The following is a 21,639-nucleotide window of genomic DNA, read 5'->3' on the forward strand; positions in this document are numbered from 1 at the left end:
TAACTATCATTTTTTCCCCTCTGCATTGCTAGGTACAATTGAGTTAAGCAGTCATTGGTGGAATATCTCCTGAATTATGAGCAAGACACTACATTCTGAATAGAATACAGCCTATCTGGTAAGTAGAATGGAGAAAGATTGGTTCCCTAAGGGCAGTGAAAGGGTATTATAACTTGCAAAATACCAGAATCGTGTGATAAATATTTGTCTTTAAACGAAGGAAATGTATAAATGCAGTTTGGGATATATATGAATATAAATGTAAGTTTATTTAAGTGTAGTATATGTACCCTTCGAAGCAAGTGGGAAAATGTTTTAAGGTAGTCATCTGTGGTGAAAAGTTTAGGATCCTGTGTGATGTACAAGAGTACCATATAACATCCAAAAGTTGGTACAAACATTCATTTTTGATGGCCCTTAACTTGCCCTTACAGTATAGAAAATTCAGATTCAAAAAATTGGGGAATCTGGGCCGGGAGTTTGGCCTAGTGGTAGAGTGCTTGCCTAGCATACGCGAAGACCTGGGTTCGATTCCTTGGTACCGCATACTTAGAAAAAGCCGTAAGTGGTGCTGAGTTCAAGTGGTAGAGCTCTAGCCTTGAGAAAAATCCAAGGACAATGCTCAGGCCCTGAGCTTAAGCCCAGGACTGGCAAAAAAATTGAGGAATCTTACCATTATTTCATACAAGAAGCTACAAAAAGTTGAACAGAGGGCCAGGAGTTTGGCCTAGTGGTAGAGTGCTTGCCTAGCATGCACGAAGACCCAGGTTTGATTTCTCGGTACCACATACATGAGGAAAAAAGCTGGAAGTAGTGCTGTGGCTCAAGTGGTAGAGCTCTAGCCTTGAGAAAGCCCAAGGACAGTGCTCAGGCCCTGAGCTCAAGCCCAGGACCGGCAAAAAAAAAAGTTGAACAGAATCAACGCTTATTGAGTGCTTGCTGTCTAGATGTCAGGTTCCAGATGCTGTAGTCCTCAAATCCTCAAATTTATTTCCCATAGAATAAGCAGTTTATAAATCACTAAGCTATATTTTATATGTTTTATTTTTTGGAGATGGGGGTTGAAGCTGAGATTTTTGGACATGCTAGCCATGCACTATACTGCTGAGCTATATCTTCTATATTCCTAGTCCCCATATATATTTTTGCCTTTTTATTACCATACATTAATTATACAACAGGGTGAGTTCATTATGATTTGTTTTTGTGATACTGGGGATTGAAGTCAGGGCCTTGCAATCACATTAGACTTTTTTACTCAATCCTGGTGTACTTGTGCCACATCTCCAATTCTGGCTTTTTACTTGTTAATTGGAAGTAAGAGTCTCATGGATGGTGCCAGGAGTGTGGCCTAGTTGTAGAGTGCACACCTAGCATGCATGAAGCCCTGGGTTCGATTCCTCTGTATCATATACAAAGAAAAAGCCCAGAAATGATGTTGTGCCTCAAGTGGCAGAGTGCTAGCTTTGAGCAAAAAAGTGTCCAAGGACAGTGTCCAGGACCTGAATTCAAGCCCCAAGACTGGTAAAAATAAAAGTCGTAGATGATTTTTCTGCTAGAGCTGACCACAAACCTCCACAATGATTTCCATAGTGTTACACTAATTTATATTCCCACCAACATTGTTTAAAGGGTCCCTTTATCCCTATATCTTTGCCAGCATTTGTTGTTTGGAAAACATTCTGACTATAATGAGATAAACTTATAGTGTAGTTTCAGTTTTCATTTCCTTATGGCTAAGGATGTTGATCATGTCTTTATATACATCTGAGAACTGTCCAGTCCACATTATTTGTGCATTGATTAGTTGGGTTATTCTTTTAGTATTTACCAAATTTTTTAAGTCTTTGTATGTTTTGGATGTTAATCCTTTATTCACATTAGTGGCTTGTCTCATCATTCTGGTAATTGTTTCTTTTGATGTGCAAACCTTTTTAATTTGATGTAGTCTCATTTGTTAATTCTTGCTCTTATTTACTGGGCAATCGTCCTATTCAGACAATATTAACCTATGTTTTTATCTTTAAATATTATACCATAGTAATTTCAAAGTTTTAGGTCCTACTTTAAGATCTTTTACCTATTTTGAATTGATTTTGGAACTATATAAGAGGCAGCCGATTAGTCTTTCAGAAGTTATTGAAAAAGATTGTTCCAGAAGCTCTGATTTCTCACATCATGTATTAAAACCTATTTTTTTTATAGACAATCTCCCCGATTTTGAGAAGAACATTGAGGAAAAAAATGGTATGCCTACTCAGATCTCTCTCTAAACATCTATATTATTAGAAAATACAACAAAGATCTCTTTCTTACATGGGTGCTCTATAGTATGGCCTAGTTCAGTTTGAGCAGACACCTAAGGAAGAGAAGATAGTTTCTTTCTGGGAAATTTTCCCTATGCTGTAGAACACGTGTATAAAGTGCCACTTATTTTCCCACCAGGAAATGTCTTGTTTGTTCAGTTTTTATGTTTTCAGATAACACAGTTCAACTGCAGATAGTTCTTCACCTGTGATTCCAAGAGAATTAGGTGGATATAAGAAGTCTCAAGCACAATCTTAAAAGGTGTCACCTATGAGCTGTTTTCCTTACACTTTTCATACCATCAATGATCCAACACTCATGCTCATGTTCCTTAACCCTCTTCTCACACCAGCAACATCCTTCCCACTTTGCCTTGCCAAGCCTACCTGGAGCGTTTCTTCTAAGTTTCTACAAATTCTAGTTCTGCAAGAAACACACCACTCCACTTTCCCAAACTTCTCTCTTACAAATTATCCTTTAATCTATATTCTGTCATTCAATACTGTCTTTTCTGTTGCCATTGGCACCTGACGTATATTTCCTTACTCTGTGACAAATTTCTTACATGTATTACTTGCAGTTATACAACTAAACTTACTACTTGTAGCATGATAAGAAACCATCAAATTCTGTATACATTATCTCTCTGAGATTCATGACAGAATATTGCTGCTTGCTCTTCAATTAACAAATATTACAGAACTATGCTAACGAACATGAAAAGAAAGGGTATTTGTTACTCATTGCATATACTGATTTTCATACACTAGTTAGTATTCAATTAACAAACTGAGCATTAATTCTCATGTATTGTGTTCTTAGAGCCACATAAGTCCTATGGAAAATAAGAGTTTGGAAAATAAATGTACATTTGCAGATAGTTTTATCTATTGCTTGGTCATGCTGCAACTGTGAAAAGTGTGGTTACATAGTCTGCCTAGACAGAGTCAAAATTAGATCGCAGGCTACATTACCTAGTGTAATCATGGTTTCTATTCTTCCTTCAAATTTCTTCCATACTTAAGATGTTTTTTTTTTAGAATACCCAGAGGGCCAGTAGTTTGGCCTAGTTGTAGAGTGATTGCCTAGCATGCATGACAACCTGGGTTCCATTCCTTGGTACGGCATACACAGAAAAAGCCGGAAGTGGTGCTGTGGCTCAAATGGCAGAGCACTAGCCTTGAGAAAACCCAAGGACAGTGCTCAGGCCCTGAGTTCAAGCACCAGATCTGGCAAAAAATACCCAGAAATTTTACATCTTCAAATATAGATAAAATTTAACTATAAAGAGCTATATCATATTTGTTCCATGAAATTCCCATCTTATAACAGTTAGGTATGTATGAATATCATAAGTATGGGTCTGTGCTCTCTCAAGTCTGCTCTCTTGCTGTGATCTCAGTAACAAGCATCACCTTCCAGTCCCAATTTAGCTTCCTTCTAGACTACTATAGTTATACATTGTAAAGGTCTCTTGCTTACACATTGATGATTTCCCCTGCTATTAAACTACCACTGACCTCTGGCTATCCATTGCACAGAAGTGCCCTTACTCTTGAGTGTCTGATCGTCCTTTTGTAATGTTTCTTACCATATTCATCTATTCTCAAGTATTTTCTACCCACTCTATCCATGTTTTCATTCACTAGAGTTTGTAAATGCACCATACCACTAGTCATCGTAGTCCTTACTTTTTAATGCTTTTGCCTAGAAGGTTCTTCACATTCCTCCAGGTTTTTTCCATACATATTTCTTAAGAGCTTTATCTTTTCCAATTCACTGGTTCCTTCCACCTTTGAAGCTCCTTAGGACTAAATATGCTTAATGTACACTACTCAAATGAAATGGTGTGAGTACTTAATAGCCATAATGTTATTTCATCTTTTGAGCCCACCCCTTTTACAGTGTAACTTTGTAGCTCCTCCTATCAAGAGCTGGAGTCTTTATTCCTTGTGACTTGCTTTGGCCAATAAAATACAGCATGTTATTACTTACTTTGATATTGCCACTCAGAATTCCTCTGAGTGGCAATATACTGTATTTTAGCCTACGTCTCAAGAGGTGTGATAGCTTCTCTCTTGTCTTGGTCCCTGAGAGGCATGTGAAGAATCCCCAGGTAGCTGGGCACAGTGGCTCACACCTGTAATCCTCTCTACTCAGGTGGCTGAGATCTGAGGACCATGGTTCAAAGCCAGCCCTGGCACGGAAGTCCAAAAGTCCATGAGACTCCTTTCTCTAATTAACTATCAGAAAACCGGAATTGGCGCTGTAGCTCAGGAGGTAGGGTGCTAGCCTTGAGCTGAAGAGCTAGGACAAAGCCTTGTCTCTGTTTAAATCTCATGAACCCCCCAAACACACACAAAAAGAACCCCTACCTAGCCTGCTGGAAGAAGAGAGATGAGGTGGAGAGAGGGACTCAGTCAACATGCAAACATCTAATGTATAAATGAATTCCAATCCAAATTGCTAACCTACAGAATTGTGTGCAAATAAAATAGTTGCTATTTGGCCACTAAGATTTAGTGTGATTTACAAAGCAATAATTGAAAAGACAGGGTTTATCCACTATCCAAGACCTTGTAGGCATGTCTATGGTAGTTTTCCCAGTAAGATTGTGGGTCACTGTCATTGTGATGTCACTGTAGTGTCACTTCTGTCTTTGCTTAATATAAAAACCAGGTTCTCAGTCCTCATTAATCATCCTGGCTCTCAGGATAGTTCAAAGTTTGACCTCAACACATTTTTCCAAAACAGTTTCATCGTTTATTCCACTGGACCAGAATTTATTCGTTTACTCAATCACAGCTGTTCCATCATGACAGTTTGTTATCTCCATCAGCTCCTTGTTGCATCCTTCCTACTAATCCTTGTTCAGTTACTCTAAAGAAACCACCCACTGATCACCTCAGTACTAGAAGTCTGTACTTGGCATTGTCAGCCTCTAGTTACAACTCTGAGTTCTTACTAGCTGAATATGTTGTTATAATTTTGACCTTAGAAATGGGAATATCCTGTCCAGTTGTAAAGACAAAAGAAGGTTGATAGTAGTGTCTAAGCTAAAATTGACATCTTATACAGATTATTGCCTAGTTATTTATCTTGTGCTCTTCTATTACATGTTTTGATCAGGTGTGTTTTAAAAAAGAAACTGGGGTAATGGCTAGGAGTTTGGCCTTGTGGTAGAGTGCTTGCCTAGCATGCACAAAGGCCCTGGGTTCGATTCCTCTGTACCACATACATAGAAAAAAGCCAGAAGTAGTGCTGTGGTTCAAGTGGGAGAGTTCTAGCCTGGAGAAAGCCCAAGGACAGTACTCAGGCCCTGAGCTCAAGGCCCAGTACTGGCAAACAAAAAGCAAAAAAACTGGGTTAGGGTAGTATCCTTGAACTGAAGAGCTCAGGGACAGCACCCAGGCCCAGAGTTCAAGCCCCATGACCGAAAAACAAAACAACAAAAACTGCATTGATAATTGCACTATGGAAATTCTTTGGAGGGGGGCAAACCTTTCACTTTTTTTATTCTTCCCCCTTTTTATCCCCAAAGACTACCAGTGACTAATACACGCATCAGTAGTCAGTAACTAGTGGTTGATTAATTGATTTTAAAGGCAATTATGCTTAGTATTGTTCTGTATCTTCTTTGTAGTGTAATTACAACTTCATTTGCCAACTTGAACTTTGTTGGAATGGGTTATACTGTATATGTTTTTAATTAAGATATAATTAACAAAGCTGGTTGCTGGTGGCTCACACCTGTAATCCTAGTTTCTCAGGAGGCTGAGATCTGAGGATCAGTTTGAAGCCAGCCAAGGCAAAAGAGTCCATGAGAGTCTCATGTCCAATGAACTCCTTAGAAAAAGCTGGAAGTGGAGCTGTAACTCAAGTAGTAGAGTGCTAGCCTTGAGTACCAAGAGGCTCAGGAACGGTATGGACAGATAGGTAGATAGACAGACAGACAGATAATAGATATAGCTAAGTGTATGTTACTGTGTGAAATAAAATTTGGCCCTGTGAAAATAAACTTGCACATAATAGGCACTCAATAAGGTAAGTTTCTTCCTTCCATGCATACAAATGCTTTATGATCATCTTTCAAAGTGACTATGAAAGCTGCCTTGTAGGAGAATGCTGAATCTTAGATGATTTCTAAGATCCTTTGATTGGTTTGAAAGGTAAGTAAATATTTTAGAATGCTTATGGAAAGTAAAAACTTAAAACAGAGCCACACTGTTGTAAAAGGTGGTCATACCCTAGGACTGTAATTTTAATTTCAGAGACTTAAACTTGGATATAAAATATACTATTACCCCCTTAATAACAGAAATCATTAAAAAATTAAAAATAAATAAAGCCAGGCAATGATGGCTCACACCTATAATCTTGCCTACTCAGAAGGCTGAACTTACAGAATAGAGGTTCAAAACTAGACTGGGTAGACAAAACTTAGATTTTTTTTTGCTAGTCACAGCCTTGGACTCAGGGCCTAAGCACTGTCCTTGGGCTTTTCTCAAGGCTAGAACTCTCCCACTTGAACCACAGCACCACTTCTGGCTTTTTCTATGTATGTGGTACCGGAGAATCAAACCCAGGCCTAAAACTTAGATTTTTTTAATCCATGTAATCAACAAAACAAAGTACACCAGCTGTGACTGAAATAGCAGAGGCCACAAAACCTTGAGTTGAAGCATAAATAAACAAGTTAAAAGGGCCAGGCTCAGTGGCTCAAGCCTGTAATCCTAGATACTCAGGAGGCTGAGATCTGAGGATCACAGGTTCAAAGCCAGTGTCGGCATAAAATCCCGTGAGAATCTTATATCCAGTTAACTTCCAGAAAACTGGAAGTGGCACTATGATTCAAGGGGTAGGGTGGTAGGTAGCCTTGAGCTGAAGAGCTCAGGGACAATGCCCAGGCCCAGAGTTCAAGTCCCACAACCAAAAAAGAAACTTAAATGGATAATGGAATGTCCTTAAAGTCTTCTGCAGGTATTCAGCAGCACTAGCTAAGATACCTAGTCAAGAATTACTAGTTTCCTAGGATATTTCATCATTGTTTAGACCATTGCTTACTAATTATTGGGTCTAGACTTCCAAATTGCTTGTTAGCCTAGGGACTTTTGTGTAGTAGAAATGAAAACGTTTCTGTTTGTTAGAAGAAATGATCTCAAAGACTTTGTATTAACTTTTCTATAGGGCATAACTACTTTTGTACATACTTTAGCAATCTGTTCTAGCATTTTTACTTTTAATAGGGATATATACTAAGTCTGTCAAAAGTATGCATTTTGCTAGCATTACAGATTACGGTCTATGTTCTCCTTTAAATCTTAGAAATGTTTTTATTCTGTATATTTTATGCATCACAATTTTTATTTTGAAAGTTATACATGTGTGTATAGATGTTTGCACACGTGCACGCGCGCGTGTGTGTGTGTGTGTGTGTGTGTGTGTGTTGCTGCCATACTGGGCTTCAACTCAGGGCCCTAGTTGCTGTCCCTGAGGATTTTTGCTCAAAGCAAACGCTTGACCACTTGAGCTTCGGCTTCATTTCCAGCTTTTTTGGTAGTTTAGTGGAAGTAGGAGTCTCATAGACTTTCCTGCCTGGGCTGGATTTGAACCACAATTCTCAGATCTCAACCTTCTGAGTAGCTAGAATTACAGGTGTGAGCCACCAGTTACCTGGATGAAAATTGTATTTTGCTCTCCTATATCCTACAACACTGCCTGTAAATCATTCTCAGCCTACACAAAAATCCCTGAAATCCACCACTAGGTTGCTAGGGCCTTAACCTTGTTCCTCTTTCCTTTGCTTTCTGGGATTATAGGCACAAGCTGAATCCACACCCAGTATCCACACCCATCTGGATACTAGTTTTGACTTGGTGTCAGGTCCTTCAAATACTTTTTGATTATGAAAGTAATTGGAGAGGTCTTCACAGGAAAAAGACTAAACTCTTCTGCAGATACTCAAGAGCAAGGCAGAAAGATTTTCTAGGACTACTCTCATAAGAAGGAAAACATATTCCTCATGTTCTTAATATATCAAAACTGGGAAGATGACATTAAGGATTCTTTTAGGAGTTCTAGAGGCAGGCAGTACCCTTTCCTATCAAACACTATTTCTGTAATATATTTTGGCCTCTAATGGCTATAAAATAACACCTTAAATAATTAGTAGCTTTGGCAAATTACACTACAACTTGTAATTTAGCCTCGGGTTTTATTTTAACCCTTTGCTTTCACACTATTGAACAGCATAATCAAATCAATAGGTCATAAAGTGCCCAGTATGTTGTGGGCCCTGTGTTTAACCCTGTGTACCACTCTTCCCAATCCTATGCAGGCTCCTCTAGTCCTCAGTATCAGACACTAGTGTGCAGTTGTCAGTTTGACAGACCATACAGAGCCTCAGTGGAGAGTTGCAGCCTGCCTTGTCCGCTCCCGCAGTTCTCAAAATAGATTTAAGCAAAACAGTAGATCTTTTTCATATTAATAAAAAGCTTAGTTATCTACAAGACCATTGAATACTAAATAAAAATTTGAAAATTCTTAGAAGCAAGAAGAGCAAGTTAAAATATACTTCACCAGATTTGTATTTACAAATAATGAATCTGCTTAACAACTTCATTGAAAAAGGTATAGAGCAATCTTTTTGTTCTTGTTCAAGGCTAGTGCTCTACCACTTGAGCCACAGCTCCACTTATAGATTTTTTTTCTTTTGGTGTTTTATTGGAAGTAAAAGTATCGAGGAGATGGGCACGGTGGCTCACACTTGTAATCCTAGCTACTCAGGAGGCTGGGATCTGAGGATCATAGTTCAAAGCCAGCCCGGGCACTAAAGTCTGTGAGACTCATCTCTAATTAACCATCAGAAAACAGGAAGTGGTGCTGTGACTCAAGGGATAGGGTGGTAGCTATGAGCTGAAGAGCTCAGAGACAATACACAGGCCCAGAGTTCAAGTCCCGCCACGGCCAAAAAAAATAAATATCAGGGACTTTCTTGCCCAGGTTGTATTCAAACCATGATCCTTTAGATCTCAGCATCCTGAGTAGCCAGGATTACAGGTGTGAGCCATTGGGACCTGGCTAAAACAGATACCTTAAAATAAAAATTCAGACAGAAACAGTCCAGTATGGGCCTATTCATACAAAAGATCAAAGTACCAAATTTTCATGCAATACAAATTTTTATGAAAAAAAAAATGAAGCAGAGTTGGAAAATATCCACGTAGAGGAGAACATGGACTGAACTGGGGGGTATGTGCTAAGAGTAGAAGAAAAATTTCAGCCTACTTTTTTCCTGGTGATTATCTTAAAGCAAAACAAAATTTTAAAGCCTTTTTTAAAAAGATTTGGTTTATTATATTATTATTATTATTATTATTATTGCTCCTCAGGTCTACCTCCTGAATAGCTGTGATTATAGGCATTTGCCATAGACAACCAGCTGGCAATCTCCCATTTATTTTTCTTTTGCTGATTTTTGTTTTATTTCCTTTTTGTTCAGGGCATAAGTTCTTTATGATTTCAATTCTTACATTTGGGCCAGTTTGTTTTACTACCCCAAATAAGGTTCTTTTGTTAGAACATCTTTTGGGTTGGAGTTTTCTATACATGTCAGCTTAATTACATTTAGTTCAAATAGTGTTTACTTCATATATCTTCTACCTGTTCATTTTTTGTTTGTTTTTGGTGTTACTGGGGATGGAACTCAGGACCTTGCTAAGTGACACTTGATCCATATCCACTAGTTGTCTACTTATTCTTTATATTAAGGAGTAGGTATATTTGAATTTTTTCTTTCTCACAATAAGTCTGAGAGTTTTCTGTGACATATTAAAGCACTGTAAACTAGGTATAGTCCTAGTCTCTTCACAGTATTATTTCATGTATTTTATACAATTCTTTTCGGTCCTGATCTTCCTCATGCTAGGCAAGTACTTTACGACTGATCTGAACTCCCAACCATATCTGTACTTTTAAAATTAGCCCTTCAGGAGAAATTAATAGGAAGAAAAGTAAGAGCTTGTTTCTGCCTAGTTATTTGAAAAAGTTTGAGATTTAGGAAGACTTTTCTTATATGGAGAAATAAAGGCTTTTATTTAAAACGGTTTTCCTGGGGCCGGGAGTTTGGCCTAGTGGTAGAGTGCTTGCCTAGCATGCACAAAGACCCAGGTTCGAATCCTTGGTACCACATACATAGAAAAAAGCCAGAAGAGGTGCTGAGGCTCAAGTGGTAGAGCTCTAGCCTTGAGGAAGTCCAAGGACAGTGCTCAGACCTTGAGCTTAAGCCCAGGACTGGCAAAAAAAAGTAAAATGGTTTTCCTACTTATGAGTTAAGATCTGGTTACCTAGTTGTCTTTCTCTTGGGTTCTTTTTTTTTTATGCCAATTTTAGGTTTGTACTTGGGGCCTGGGTACTGTCCCTGAGCTTTTTTTGCTCAAGTTAAGTGCATTATTACTTGAGCTATAGCTTACTTTTAGCTTTCTTTAATGTTTAATTGGAGATAAGAGTCTCAATGACTGTGCCCAGGCTGGCTTTGAACCACAATTGTCATATATCAGCTTCATGAGTAGCTAGAATCGCTTGAGCCACTGGTGCCTGGTTCTCTTGGCGTTTTTTTGAGGGTGTATCTTTGTGGCTAGTGAAGGGCAATGGCTGGTCACTTTCATTGAATAGGAAAACCTAACTGTGATCCAGCATCCAGCTTAAAATTGTCTTCAGCCCTGTAGCATATCTTTCTTCTAGGCCTGCTGCTGGCAACATTAAGATGTCCATAAACAGTTTCTCCCAACCTTTTTCCCTTTTCTTTCCAATTCAAGGAACAAAAAAACCACTTCTGTATTATGTATGTGTTTAAGGATCTTTTAAGCAGAAGTTACGTTCTATTACCCATTGAAATTTAAGCTTTTTAACTGGATAACCTAAGAAACAATCCAGAAAGTACCATCTTGAATACACATTAATTTTAGGGCTAAAAATATTCTCTTGGTTTGGAAATTGTTTGGGTAAGAGGACAAATGAACGTATATGTGTTTATATACATATACGTATATATGCATATATATTCCTGTCTATTCCTTTCCATTTCTGAAGTTTCCAACTGGTTATTATTTATACCATTTTCTTGAAAACGTTATTTTAACTTTACAGCAAGTGATTAGGATTTTTTTTTGCCTGTCGTGGGCTTGGGCTCAGATCCTGAGCACTGTCCTTCGACTTTCTCAAGGCTAGAGCTCTACCACTTGAGCCTCAGCACCACTTCTGGCTTTTTTTCTATGTATGTGGTATGGAGGAATCGAACCCAGTTATTCGTGCATGCTAGGCAAGCACTCTACCACTAGGCCAAACTCACGGACCCTATTTTAGGATTTTTGTTATAGCTTCTTTAAGGTTTGTGGTTGGTTTTTGTTTTTATTTTTTAGGTAATTTTTCAGCATTTGGGAAGCCTGAATCTCTGGTAGTCAGTGGTGCCCTCTATTCTTTGGTCCCTTTTTCCTTCCAATTAAAACTTTTGCCTGAGGAAAAGAATAATAATTTCAGCATTTGTGTAATCTCTGTTGGCATTTGTTGTTTTTTCCCATGTAAATTACCCTTTTTGTGGTTCTTTGTATACCAAATTATTTTAGAATTTTCCCTGTCATTTTAAATATTGTAAGACTGAATTTTGTCTCAATGCAATAAAGGATGTTGGTATATTTATTAGCAGCAATCAACCTAGTCTGGTTTGGGCTCTGACTTTCAACTTTCTTTCTTACAGTTTCAGTTCAATAATGTCAGTGCTATAGATCTCCTCCACATGTTTCACCCACTGTTCAGTCAGAGTCTGGGTGGTTAACTCATTTCTCCAAGTCTTTGATGCACTAATTATAATCAGTTTACCTGTAGCAAATGGAGATGATTTCAGGACTGTTTAGAAACATCTTTATAAGTTTGCTTTTCAGAGTTCTTCCCTCTGTTACTTCCTTGGCATTTTCTGGTTTCCTAGGGCTTTCCTCTTAGTTTCTTCACTAAAAAATGGCCCGTTTTTACACTGTAACATCTATGGGCCACAGGAGACAAGTGAACAATGAGAAATTGTTGTAAGAAGAAAGTAAGAAAAAAAATGAAAATTGGCTTTGCTATAGCCATTAATAATACCACCAATTGAAATGGAAGATTTCTCTCCCTCAGAATTTTAGTCCCTATAGTCTCCCTGTGTGAACCATTGTCGTTGTTGCTTCCATCATAGGAATTTGCAAACATGAAAATACAGGAGAAAAAGAGAGAAAAGAGGGAATTTGTCTCTTCTTTTCAATAAGCATCTGGCCCTAGTATTTCCTTTTTTTAAAAAAAAGAAAAGTCCAGGCACTGGTGTCTCATGTCTGTAATCCTAGCTACTTAGGAGTCTGAGATCTGAGGATCATGGTTCAAAGTCATTGGGGCACGGAAGTCCGTGAGACTTTTTCACCAATTAACTACCAGAAAACCAGAAGTGGCTATGTGGCTCAAGTGATAGAGTGCTATACTTGAGCTAAAGAGCTCAGGGACAGAGCTCAGACCCAGAGTTAAAGCCCCATGACTAATGAAAGGAAGGAAGGAAGGAGTGGGAAGGCCGGATTTGGCGTAGTGATATAGTGCTTGCCTAGCATGCACAAAGACCTGCATTTGATTCCTCAGTACCACATGCATAGAAAAAGCTGGAAGTGGTGCTGTGGCTTAAGGGGTAGAGCTCTAGCCTCGGGAAAGCCAAGGACAGTGCTCAGACCCTGAATTCAAGCCCCACAAATGGCCAAAAAGAAAAAAAGAAGAGAACATCCCTTTTAAGCCAGGTGCCAATTGCTCACACCTGTAATCCTAGCTACTGCAGAAACTGAAATCTGAGGATCATGGTTGGAAGCCAGTTTGGGAAGGAAAGTCTGAGACTCTTTATTTCTTTTTTATATATATATATTTTTTATTGTAATTAATAAAAGGGTTACATGATATTTGCCAGATAGAAGGTGCATTAATTCACATACATTGATACCCTTTCACATGTCTTGGTACCCATTACCCTCCCCCCCCCATCTTTGTTTTCCCCCCTTCCCTATCAAATTTCAAATAACCAAATACAAATAAATTCAATATATCAGATAACAAAGTGAGATACTGTAACAATATGAGATATCCAAGGGACAGCAAAGGAGATGAGAGGTAACATAGTACATTAAGGACAACAGTCATTCGTTATTTGGCTTTTGTTTCAATATCCTGGAGGTCTTTTCAATTAGCTTCATACTATTTGGCCTTCTGTATCAAGGTTTTGCTCTATTGCAAATCTCTGCTAGGAGAGCCCAAGGTTTCTACTGATTATGACAAATGAGGGAAACCATTGAGCCTAAGTTCCTTTGAGTCTGGCTTACTTCACTTAATATGATTTTTTCTAAGTCTTTCCATTTCCTAACAAATGGGGCGATGTCATTCTTTCTGACAGCAGCATAGAATTCCACTGTGTACAAACACTACAATTTGTTGATCCACTCATCAACTGAGGGACATCTAGGTTGGTTCCATATCTTTGCTATGGTGAATAATGCTGCAATGAACATTGTTGTGCTAGTGAATTTAGTATGCCCGAGATTCTGGATGGTTGGGTAAATGCCAAGTAGTGGAATTGCTGGGTCATAGGGGAGTTCTATGTTTAGACTTTTGAGGCATTGCCATACTGCTTTCCATAGAGGTTGAATGACTTTGCACTCCCACCAACAGTGTAGTAGTGATCCTTCCTGGCCACATCCCCTCCAGCATCTGTTGTTCGTTTTCCTGATCCTGGCCATTCTAACTGGAGTGAGATGGAATCTTAGAGTTGTTTTGATTTGCATTTCTTTTATGACCAGAGATGTTGAGCATTTCTTCATGTGTCTATAGGCCATTTTTGTTTCTTTTTCACAGAAGACTCTCTTTAAGTCTTTGGCCCATTTTTTAATGGGATGGTTGTTACTTTGGAGATTAGTTTTGGAGTGATTCAATGTTTTGAGGGGTTGATATATTTTAGATATGAGGCCTTTGTCTGTTGTTTGGTTGGTGAAGATCTTTTCCCACTCTGTAGGCTTCCTAATTAATTTACTAGCTATGTCCTTTGCCATACAAAAGCTCCGCAGTTTAATGCAGTCCCACTTATCCAGCCTTTCTCTGATTTGTTGTGATTCTTCGTCCTTATTAAGAAAGTTTCGACCTGTGCCAAGGAGGCCTAGTCTGTCTCCTATTCCTTCCTGTAAAGTTTTCAGTGTGTCAGCTTTTACCTCCAGGTCTTTGATCCATTTGGAGTTAATTCTAGTGCAGGGTGACAAAGAAGGATCCAACTTTAGTTTTCTGCAGGTGCTTAACCAGTTCTGCCAGCACAACTTGTTGAAGAGGCTGTCTTTCTTCCATTCTATTTTTTTGGCTCCCTTGTCAAAGATTAGGTGGCCATAGGTCTTCAGGCCTGTTCTTGGGCCAGTACCAAGCTGTTTTGATAATTATAGCCCTGTAAGAGTCTAAAGTTTGGAATTGAAATTCCTCCAGCGCTGTTCTTTCTGCTAAGAAGTGTTTTTGCTATACAGGGTCTTTTATTATTCCATAGGAATTTTTGAATTGCCTCTTCTATTTCTTTAAAGAATGCCATTGGGATATTGATGGATATTGCGTTGAATTTGTAGATAGCCCTTGGAAAGATTGTCATTTTCACAATGTTAATTCTTCTAATCCAGGAGCATGGGAGGTTTTTCCATTTCCTTAGTTCTGCTTTAATTTCCTTTTTCAGGGTTTTAAAGTTTTCATCAAAAAGGTCCTTTACATTCTTAGTTAAGCTAATTCCTAGGTACTTTATTTTCTTTGAGGCTATTGTGAAAGGAGTTGCTTTCCTGAATATTGCCTCGTTCCTCTCACTGTTGGCGTAAAGGAAGGCAGTTGATTTTTGAGGGTTAATTTTATAGCCTGCTACCCTTCCAAAGTTTCGAATCAGCTCAAGGAGCTTGGGAGTAGAGTCTATGGGATTCTTTAAATACAGAATCATGTCATCTACAAAGAGAGATAGTTTTATTTCCTCTTTCCCTACTTGGATCCCCTTTATGCTTGCTTCTTGTACTGGCTAGGAATTCTAATACTATGTTAAAGAGGAGTGGAGAGAGTGGGCATCCTTGTCTGGTTCCTGATTTTAGAGGGAATGGCTTTAGATTTTCACCATTAAGTGTAATACTAGCAGTGAGTTTGTCATACACAGCCTTTATTATATTGAGGAATGTTCCATGGATTCCTCGTTTCTCCAGAGCTTTTAACATAAAGGGGTGCTGGATCTTATCAAATGCCTTTTCCGCATCTATTGAGACAATCATGTGATTTTTGTCCTTGCTCCTGTTGATGTGTTGAATTATATTAATTGATTTGCATATGTTGAACCAGCTTTGACTCCCTGTGATGAATCCAGTTTGATCATAGTGTATATTTTTTTGTTTTTATTAACATTTTATTAGCATATATTAATTGTGCAAAATAATGGATTTTATTAACACTTTTTTAAAATTTTTTTATTGTAATTAGTAAAAGGGTTACATGATATTTGCCAGATAGAAGGTGCATTAATTCACATACATTGATACCTTTTCACATATCTTGGTACCCATTTCCCTCCCCTCCCACCCCCCCACCCGTCTTGGTTTTCCCCCCTTCCCTATCAAATTTCAAATAACCAAATACAAATAAATTCAATATATCAGATAACAAAGTGAGATACTATACCAATATGAGATAACCAAGGGACAGCAAAGGAGATGAGAGACAACATAGTACATTAAGGACAACAATCATTCATTATATGGCTTTTGTTTCAATATCCTGGAGGTCCTTTCAATTGCCTTCACATTATATGGCCTTATGTATCAAGATTTTCCTCTATTGCAAATCTCTGCTAGTAGAGCCCAAGGTTTCTACTGATTATGACGAATGAGGGAAACCATTGAGCCTAAGTTCCTTTGAGTCTGGCTTACTTCACTTAATATGATTTTTTCTAAGTCTTTCCATTTCCTAACAAATGGGGCGATGTCATTCTTTCTGACAGCAGCATAGAATTCCATTGTGTACAAATACCTATTGTGACATTTTTCTGCATGCATTTAATGTAGATTGTAGTCCAACTCTTATTTTTCTCCCCTCTATGATAATTTATCCTTCTGCCCCCTGGCCCCCTTCCTGTTTTACTTTCTACTTTCTTTTTTTTTAATTGTAATTAGTAAAAGGGTTACATATTTGCCAGATAGAAGGTGCATTAATTCACATACATTGATACCCTTTCACATGTCTTGGTACCCATTTCCCTCCCCCCCCACACACCCCCCACCCGTCTTGGTTTTCCCCCCTTCCCTATCAAATTTCAAATATCCAAATACAAATAAATTCAATATATCAGATAACAAAGTGAGATACCATACCAATATGAGATAACCAAGGGACAGCAAAGGAGATGAGAGACAACATAGTACATTAAGGACAACAATCATTCATTATATGGCTTTTGTTTCAATATCCTGGAGGTCCTTTCAATTAGCTTCACATTATATGGGCTTATGTATCAAGACTTTGCTCTATTGCAGAACTCTGCTAGTAGAGCCCAAGGTTTCTACTGATTATGACAAATGAGGGAAACCATTGAGCCTAAGTTCCTTTGAGTCTGGCTTACTTCACTTAATATGATTTTTTCTAAGTCTTTCCATTTCCTAACAAATGGGGCGATGTCGTTCTTTCTGACAGCAGCATAGAATTCCATTGTGTACAAATACCACAACTTGTTGATCCACTCATCAACTGAGGGACATCTAGGTTGGTTCCATATCTTTGCTATGGTGAATAATGCTGCAATGAACATTGTTGTGCTAGTGGATTTAGTATGTCCTTGTTTCTGGATGGTTGGGTAAATGCCAAGTAGTGGAATTGCTGGGTCATAGGGGAGCTCTATGTTTAGCCTTTTGAGGCACCGCCACACTGCTTTCCATAGTGGTTGAACAAGTTTGCACTCCCACCAACAGTGTAGTAGTGATCCCTCCTGGCCACATCCCCTCCAGCATCTGTTGTTCTTCGTTTTCCTGATCCTGGCCATTCTAACTGGAGTGAGGTGGAATCTTAGAGTTGTTTTGATTTGACCAGAGATACTGAGCATTTCTTTATGTGTCTATAGGCCATTTTTGTTTCTTTTTCAGAGAAGACTCTCTTTAAGTCTTTGGCCCATTTTTTAATGGGATGGTTGTTACTTTGGAGGTTAGTTTTGGAGTGATTCAATTTTTTGAGTTGTTGATATATTTTAGATATGAGGCCTTTGTCTGTTGTTTGGTTGGTGAAGATCTTCTCCCACTCTGTAGGCTTCCTATTTAATTTACTAGCTATGTCCTTTGCCATACAAAAGCTCTGCAGTTTAATGCAGTCCCACTTATCCAGCCTTTCTCTGATTTGTTGTGATTCTTGGTCCTTATTAAGAAAGTTTCGACCTGTGCCAAGGAGGACTACTGTATCTCCCATTCCTTCCTGTAAAGTTTTCAGTGTGTCAGCTTTTACCTCCAGGTCTTTGATCCATTTGGAATTAATTCTAGTGCAAGGTGACAAAGAAGGATCCAACTTTAGTTTTCTGCAGGTGCTTAACCAGTTCTGCCAGCACAACTTGTTGAAGAGGCTGTCTTTCTTCCATTCTATTTTTTTTGGCTCCCTTGTCAAAGATTAGGTGGCCATAGGTCTGTGGTTTAATATCTGGGTCCTCAGTTCTATTCCATTGGTCTTCAGGCCTGTTCCTGTGCCAGTACCAAGCTGTTTTGAAAATTATAGCTCTGTAATAGAGTCTAAAGTTTGGAATTGAAATTCCTCCAGCACTGTTCTTTCTGCTAAGAAGTGTTTTTGCTATACGGGGTCTTTTATTATTTCATATGAAATTTTGGATTGCCTCTTCTATTTCTTTAAAGAATGACATTGGGATATTGATGGGTATTGCGTTGAATTTGTAGATAGCTCTTGGAAAGATTGTCATTTTCACAATGTTAATTCTTCCAATCCAGGAGCATGGAAGGTTTTTCCATTTCCTTAGTTCTGCTTTAATTTCCTTTTTTAGGGTTTTAAAGTTTTCGTCAAAAAGATCCTTTACATTCTTAGTTAAGCTAATTCCTAGGTACTTTATTTTCTTTGAGGCTATTGTGAAAGGACTTTCTTTCCTGATTATTGCCTCGTTCCTCTCACTGTTGGCGTAAAGGAAGGCAGTTGATTTTTGAGGGTTGATTTTATAGCCTGCTACTCTTCCAAAGTTTTGAATCAGCTCAAGGAGCTTGGGAGTAGAGTCTATGGGATTCTTTAAATACAGAATCATGTCATCTGCAAAGAGGGATAGTTTTATTTCCTCTTTCCCTACTTGGATCCCCTTTATGCTTGCTTCTTGCACTGGCTAGGAATTCTAATACTATGTTAAAGAGGAGTGGAGAGAGTGGGCATCCTTGTCTGGTTCCTGATTTTAGAGGGAATGGCTTTAGATTTTCACCATTAAGTGTAATACTAGCAGTAGGTTTCTCATACACAGCCTTTATTACATTGAGGAATGTTCCATGGATTCCTAGTTTCTCCAGAGCTTTTAACATAAAGGGGTGTTGGATCTTGTCAAATGCCTTTTCCGCGTCTATTGAGACAATCATGTGATTTTTGTCCTTGCTCCTGTTGATGTGTTGAATTATATTAATTGATTTGCATATGTTGAACCAGCTTTGCCTCCCCGTGATGAATCCAGTTTGATCATAGTGTATAATTTTTTTGATGAGTTGTTGTAGACGGTTGGCCAGTATTTTGTTGAGAAGTTTTGCATCGATGTTCATCAAAGATATAGGTCTATAGTTCTCTTTCTTTGATGAATCTGTCTGGTTTGGGGATCAGGGTTATACTGGCTTCATAGAATGAGTTTGGTAAGGAACCTTCATTTTCAATTTCGCTGAAGAGCTTGAGGAGTATTGGTGTTAGCTCTGCTTTGAAGACCTTATAGAATTCAGCTGTGAATCCATCTGGCCCTGGGCTTTTCTTAGGTGGAAGTTCTCTAATTGCCATTTCTATTTCAGAGCTTGAAATAGGCCTGTTGAGTTGGCTTAGTTCTTCTTGGTTCAGTGTGGGTATGTTAATATTGGCTAGGAATTCATCCATTTCTTCTAGATTCTCAAATTTGTTGGCGTAAGGTTTGAGAAGTATTCCCTCATGATATTCTGGATCTTGGTAATTTCTGTCATGATATTACCATTTTCGTCTGCGATTTTGTTTATTTTGATATGCTCTGTTCTTTTTTTGGTAAGATTTGCTAAGGGTTTGTCAATTTTGTTAATTCTTTCAAAGAACCAACTCCTTGTTTTGTTGATTCTTTCTATAGTTTTTTTTGGATTCCAAATCATTTAATTCTGCTTTGATTTTAAAAATTTGCTTTCTTCTACTGGGATTAGGGTTGGTTTGTTGCTCTTTTTCCAGGAGCTTAAGGTGAGACATTAACTTGTTGGTTTGTCATTTTTCCAACTTGTTGTAGGCACTCAGTGCTATAAATTTTCCTCTGAGTACTGCCTTTGCTGTGTCCCAAAGGAGTTGGTATTTTGTGTGCTCCTTATTGTTAAATTTCATAAACTGTTGGATTTATGTTCTGATCTCTTCGATGACCCATTGGTGATTCAACAATGTGTTGTTCAGTCTCCATGAGTTACAGGGTTTTCGTTGGTGGAGATTTGTGTTCAGTTCCAATTTGATGCCTTTGTGGTCTGAGAGCGTGCATGGAATAATTTCAGTGTTTCTGAATCTGTCCCGGTTTGTTTTATGGCCTAAGATGTGGTCTGTTTTGGAAAATGTTCCATGTGCTGCTGAGAAAAACGTATATTGTGTTGTTACTGGGTGGAATATTCTGCAGATGTCTGTTAGATCTAGTTGGTCTATATAGTTGTTCAGTTCTAAGGTTTCTCTGTTGAGTTTTTGCCTTGTTGATCTGTCCATAGGTGAGAGTGGTGTGTTAAAGTCACCAACAATCATTGTGTTTCGATCTATGTATGGTTTCAGTGTAAGTAAAGTTTGCTTGATGAAGTTCGGAGCTCCGGGATTAGGTGTGTAAATATTTAGGATCGTTATGCCTTCCTGGAGGAAAGATCCCTTTAGTAGTATGTAGTAACCTTCTTTGTCTTTTCTTACTAATTTTAGTTTGAAGTCTATTTTATGTGATATAGGATGGCAACTCCAGCCTGTTTATGGGGGCCGTTAGCTTGATAGAGTTTATTCCAACCTCTCACTTTCAAAAGATGCTTGTTTTTTTGGGTAGGATGTGTCTCTTGAAGACAGCAGAACGATGGCTCTTGCTTTTTGATCCAACTAGACAGTCTATGCTGTTTAATTGGGGAGTTGAGTCCATTGATATTGAGAGTTAGGATTGAGAGATATTTATTAGTTCCTACCATTTTTAAAAGCTTTTATTTGGGCCTGTGTCTTGACAGTTCTTGTGGTCCTTAGATGGTATGCTGTTTAGGTGCTATTTCTTTCCCTATATTGCATTTATTTTGGTTTTCTATGTATAGAACCTCTTTGAGAATTCTCTGTAGTGTTGGTTTTGTTGCTACATATTGTTGCAGCTTTTCCCTGGAATGGAATGTTTTTATCGTTCCCTCAGTTACGAATGAGAGCTTAGCTGGGTACAGTATTCTTGGTTGGTAGTTATTTGACTTAAGGGCATGACATATGTGCTTCCAGTCACTTCTTGCTTGCATGGGCTCTTCTGAGAAATATGGGGTTATTCTGATTGGTTTGCCTTTATAGGTTATTGATCCCTTTTCCCTGGCTGCCTGTAGGATCCTTTCTTTGGTTTCTATTGATCCAGTTCAGATTACAATGTGGCAGTGGGATATTATTTTCTGGTCAGGTCTGTTTGGGTTCTAAAAGCTTCTTGTATCTGGATGGGCCTGCCCTTCTGGATATTTGGGAAATTCTCTGAGATGATTTCCTGAAGTAAATTTCCAATACCATTGACCTCTTTCTCCAGACCTTCCTCAATAGCCTTAAATTAGGCTTCCTGATTGTATCTTGGACCTCCTGAAGTGCTCTCTCATATTTCTAGATTTGGATTGACTCGTTTTCTGTTCTTTCTCTATAATAACTAAATTATCTTCAGCCCCGGAAAATCTCTCCTCTGCATTGTCTAACCTGCTATCAAAGCTATCTACTTTATTTTTCATCTCCCTTGCTTCTAATTGCTCATTTTTGATGCCTTGCATCTCTTCTTTTAGATCATGTATGGATTTCTTTAGCTCCTTGATTTCCATTTGAGTGGTTAGCTCAGTAGTTTTATTTTCTTTGGACATTTGCTGG

The 21,639-nt window shown here is 38.4% G+C and overlaps 1 protein-coding gene across 1 annotated transcript in view; it reads left to right on the forward strand.

The window, feature by feature from the left end:
• The window catches only part of Jade3 (jade family PHD finger 3), a 113,263-nt gene that overhangs the window by 15,782 nt on the left and 75,842 nt on the right, over window positions 1-21,639 (forward strand). The window contains exons 3-4 of the mRNA XM_090325613.1: window positions 33-118; window positions 2,206-2,247. Of these exons, the coding sequence (XP_090181739.1) occupies window positions 2,245-2,247 (3 nt within the window). The 5' untranslated portion in view covers window positions 33-118; window positions 2,206-2,244. The remainder of the gene's footprint in view (window positions 1-32; window positions 119-2,205; window positions 2,248-21,639) is intronic.

This window comes from Megascapheus bottae, chromosome X, assembly GCF_031878675.1.
Source record: "Megascapheus bottae isolate mThoBot1 chromosome X, mThoBot2.hap1, whole genome shotgun sequence".
Classification (NCBI taxonomy): Eukaryota; Metazoa; Chordata; class Mammalia; order Rodentia; family Geomyidae; genus Megascapheus; species Megascapheus bottae.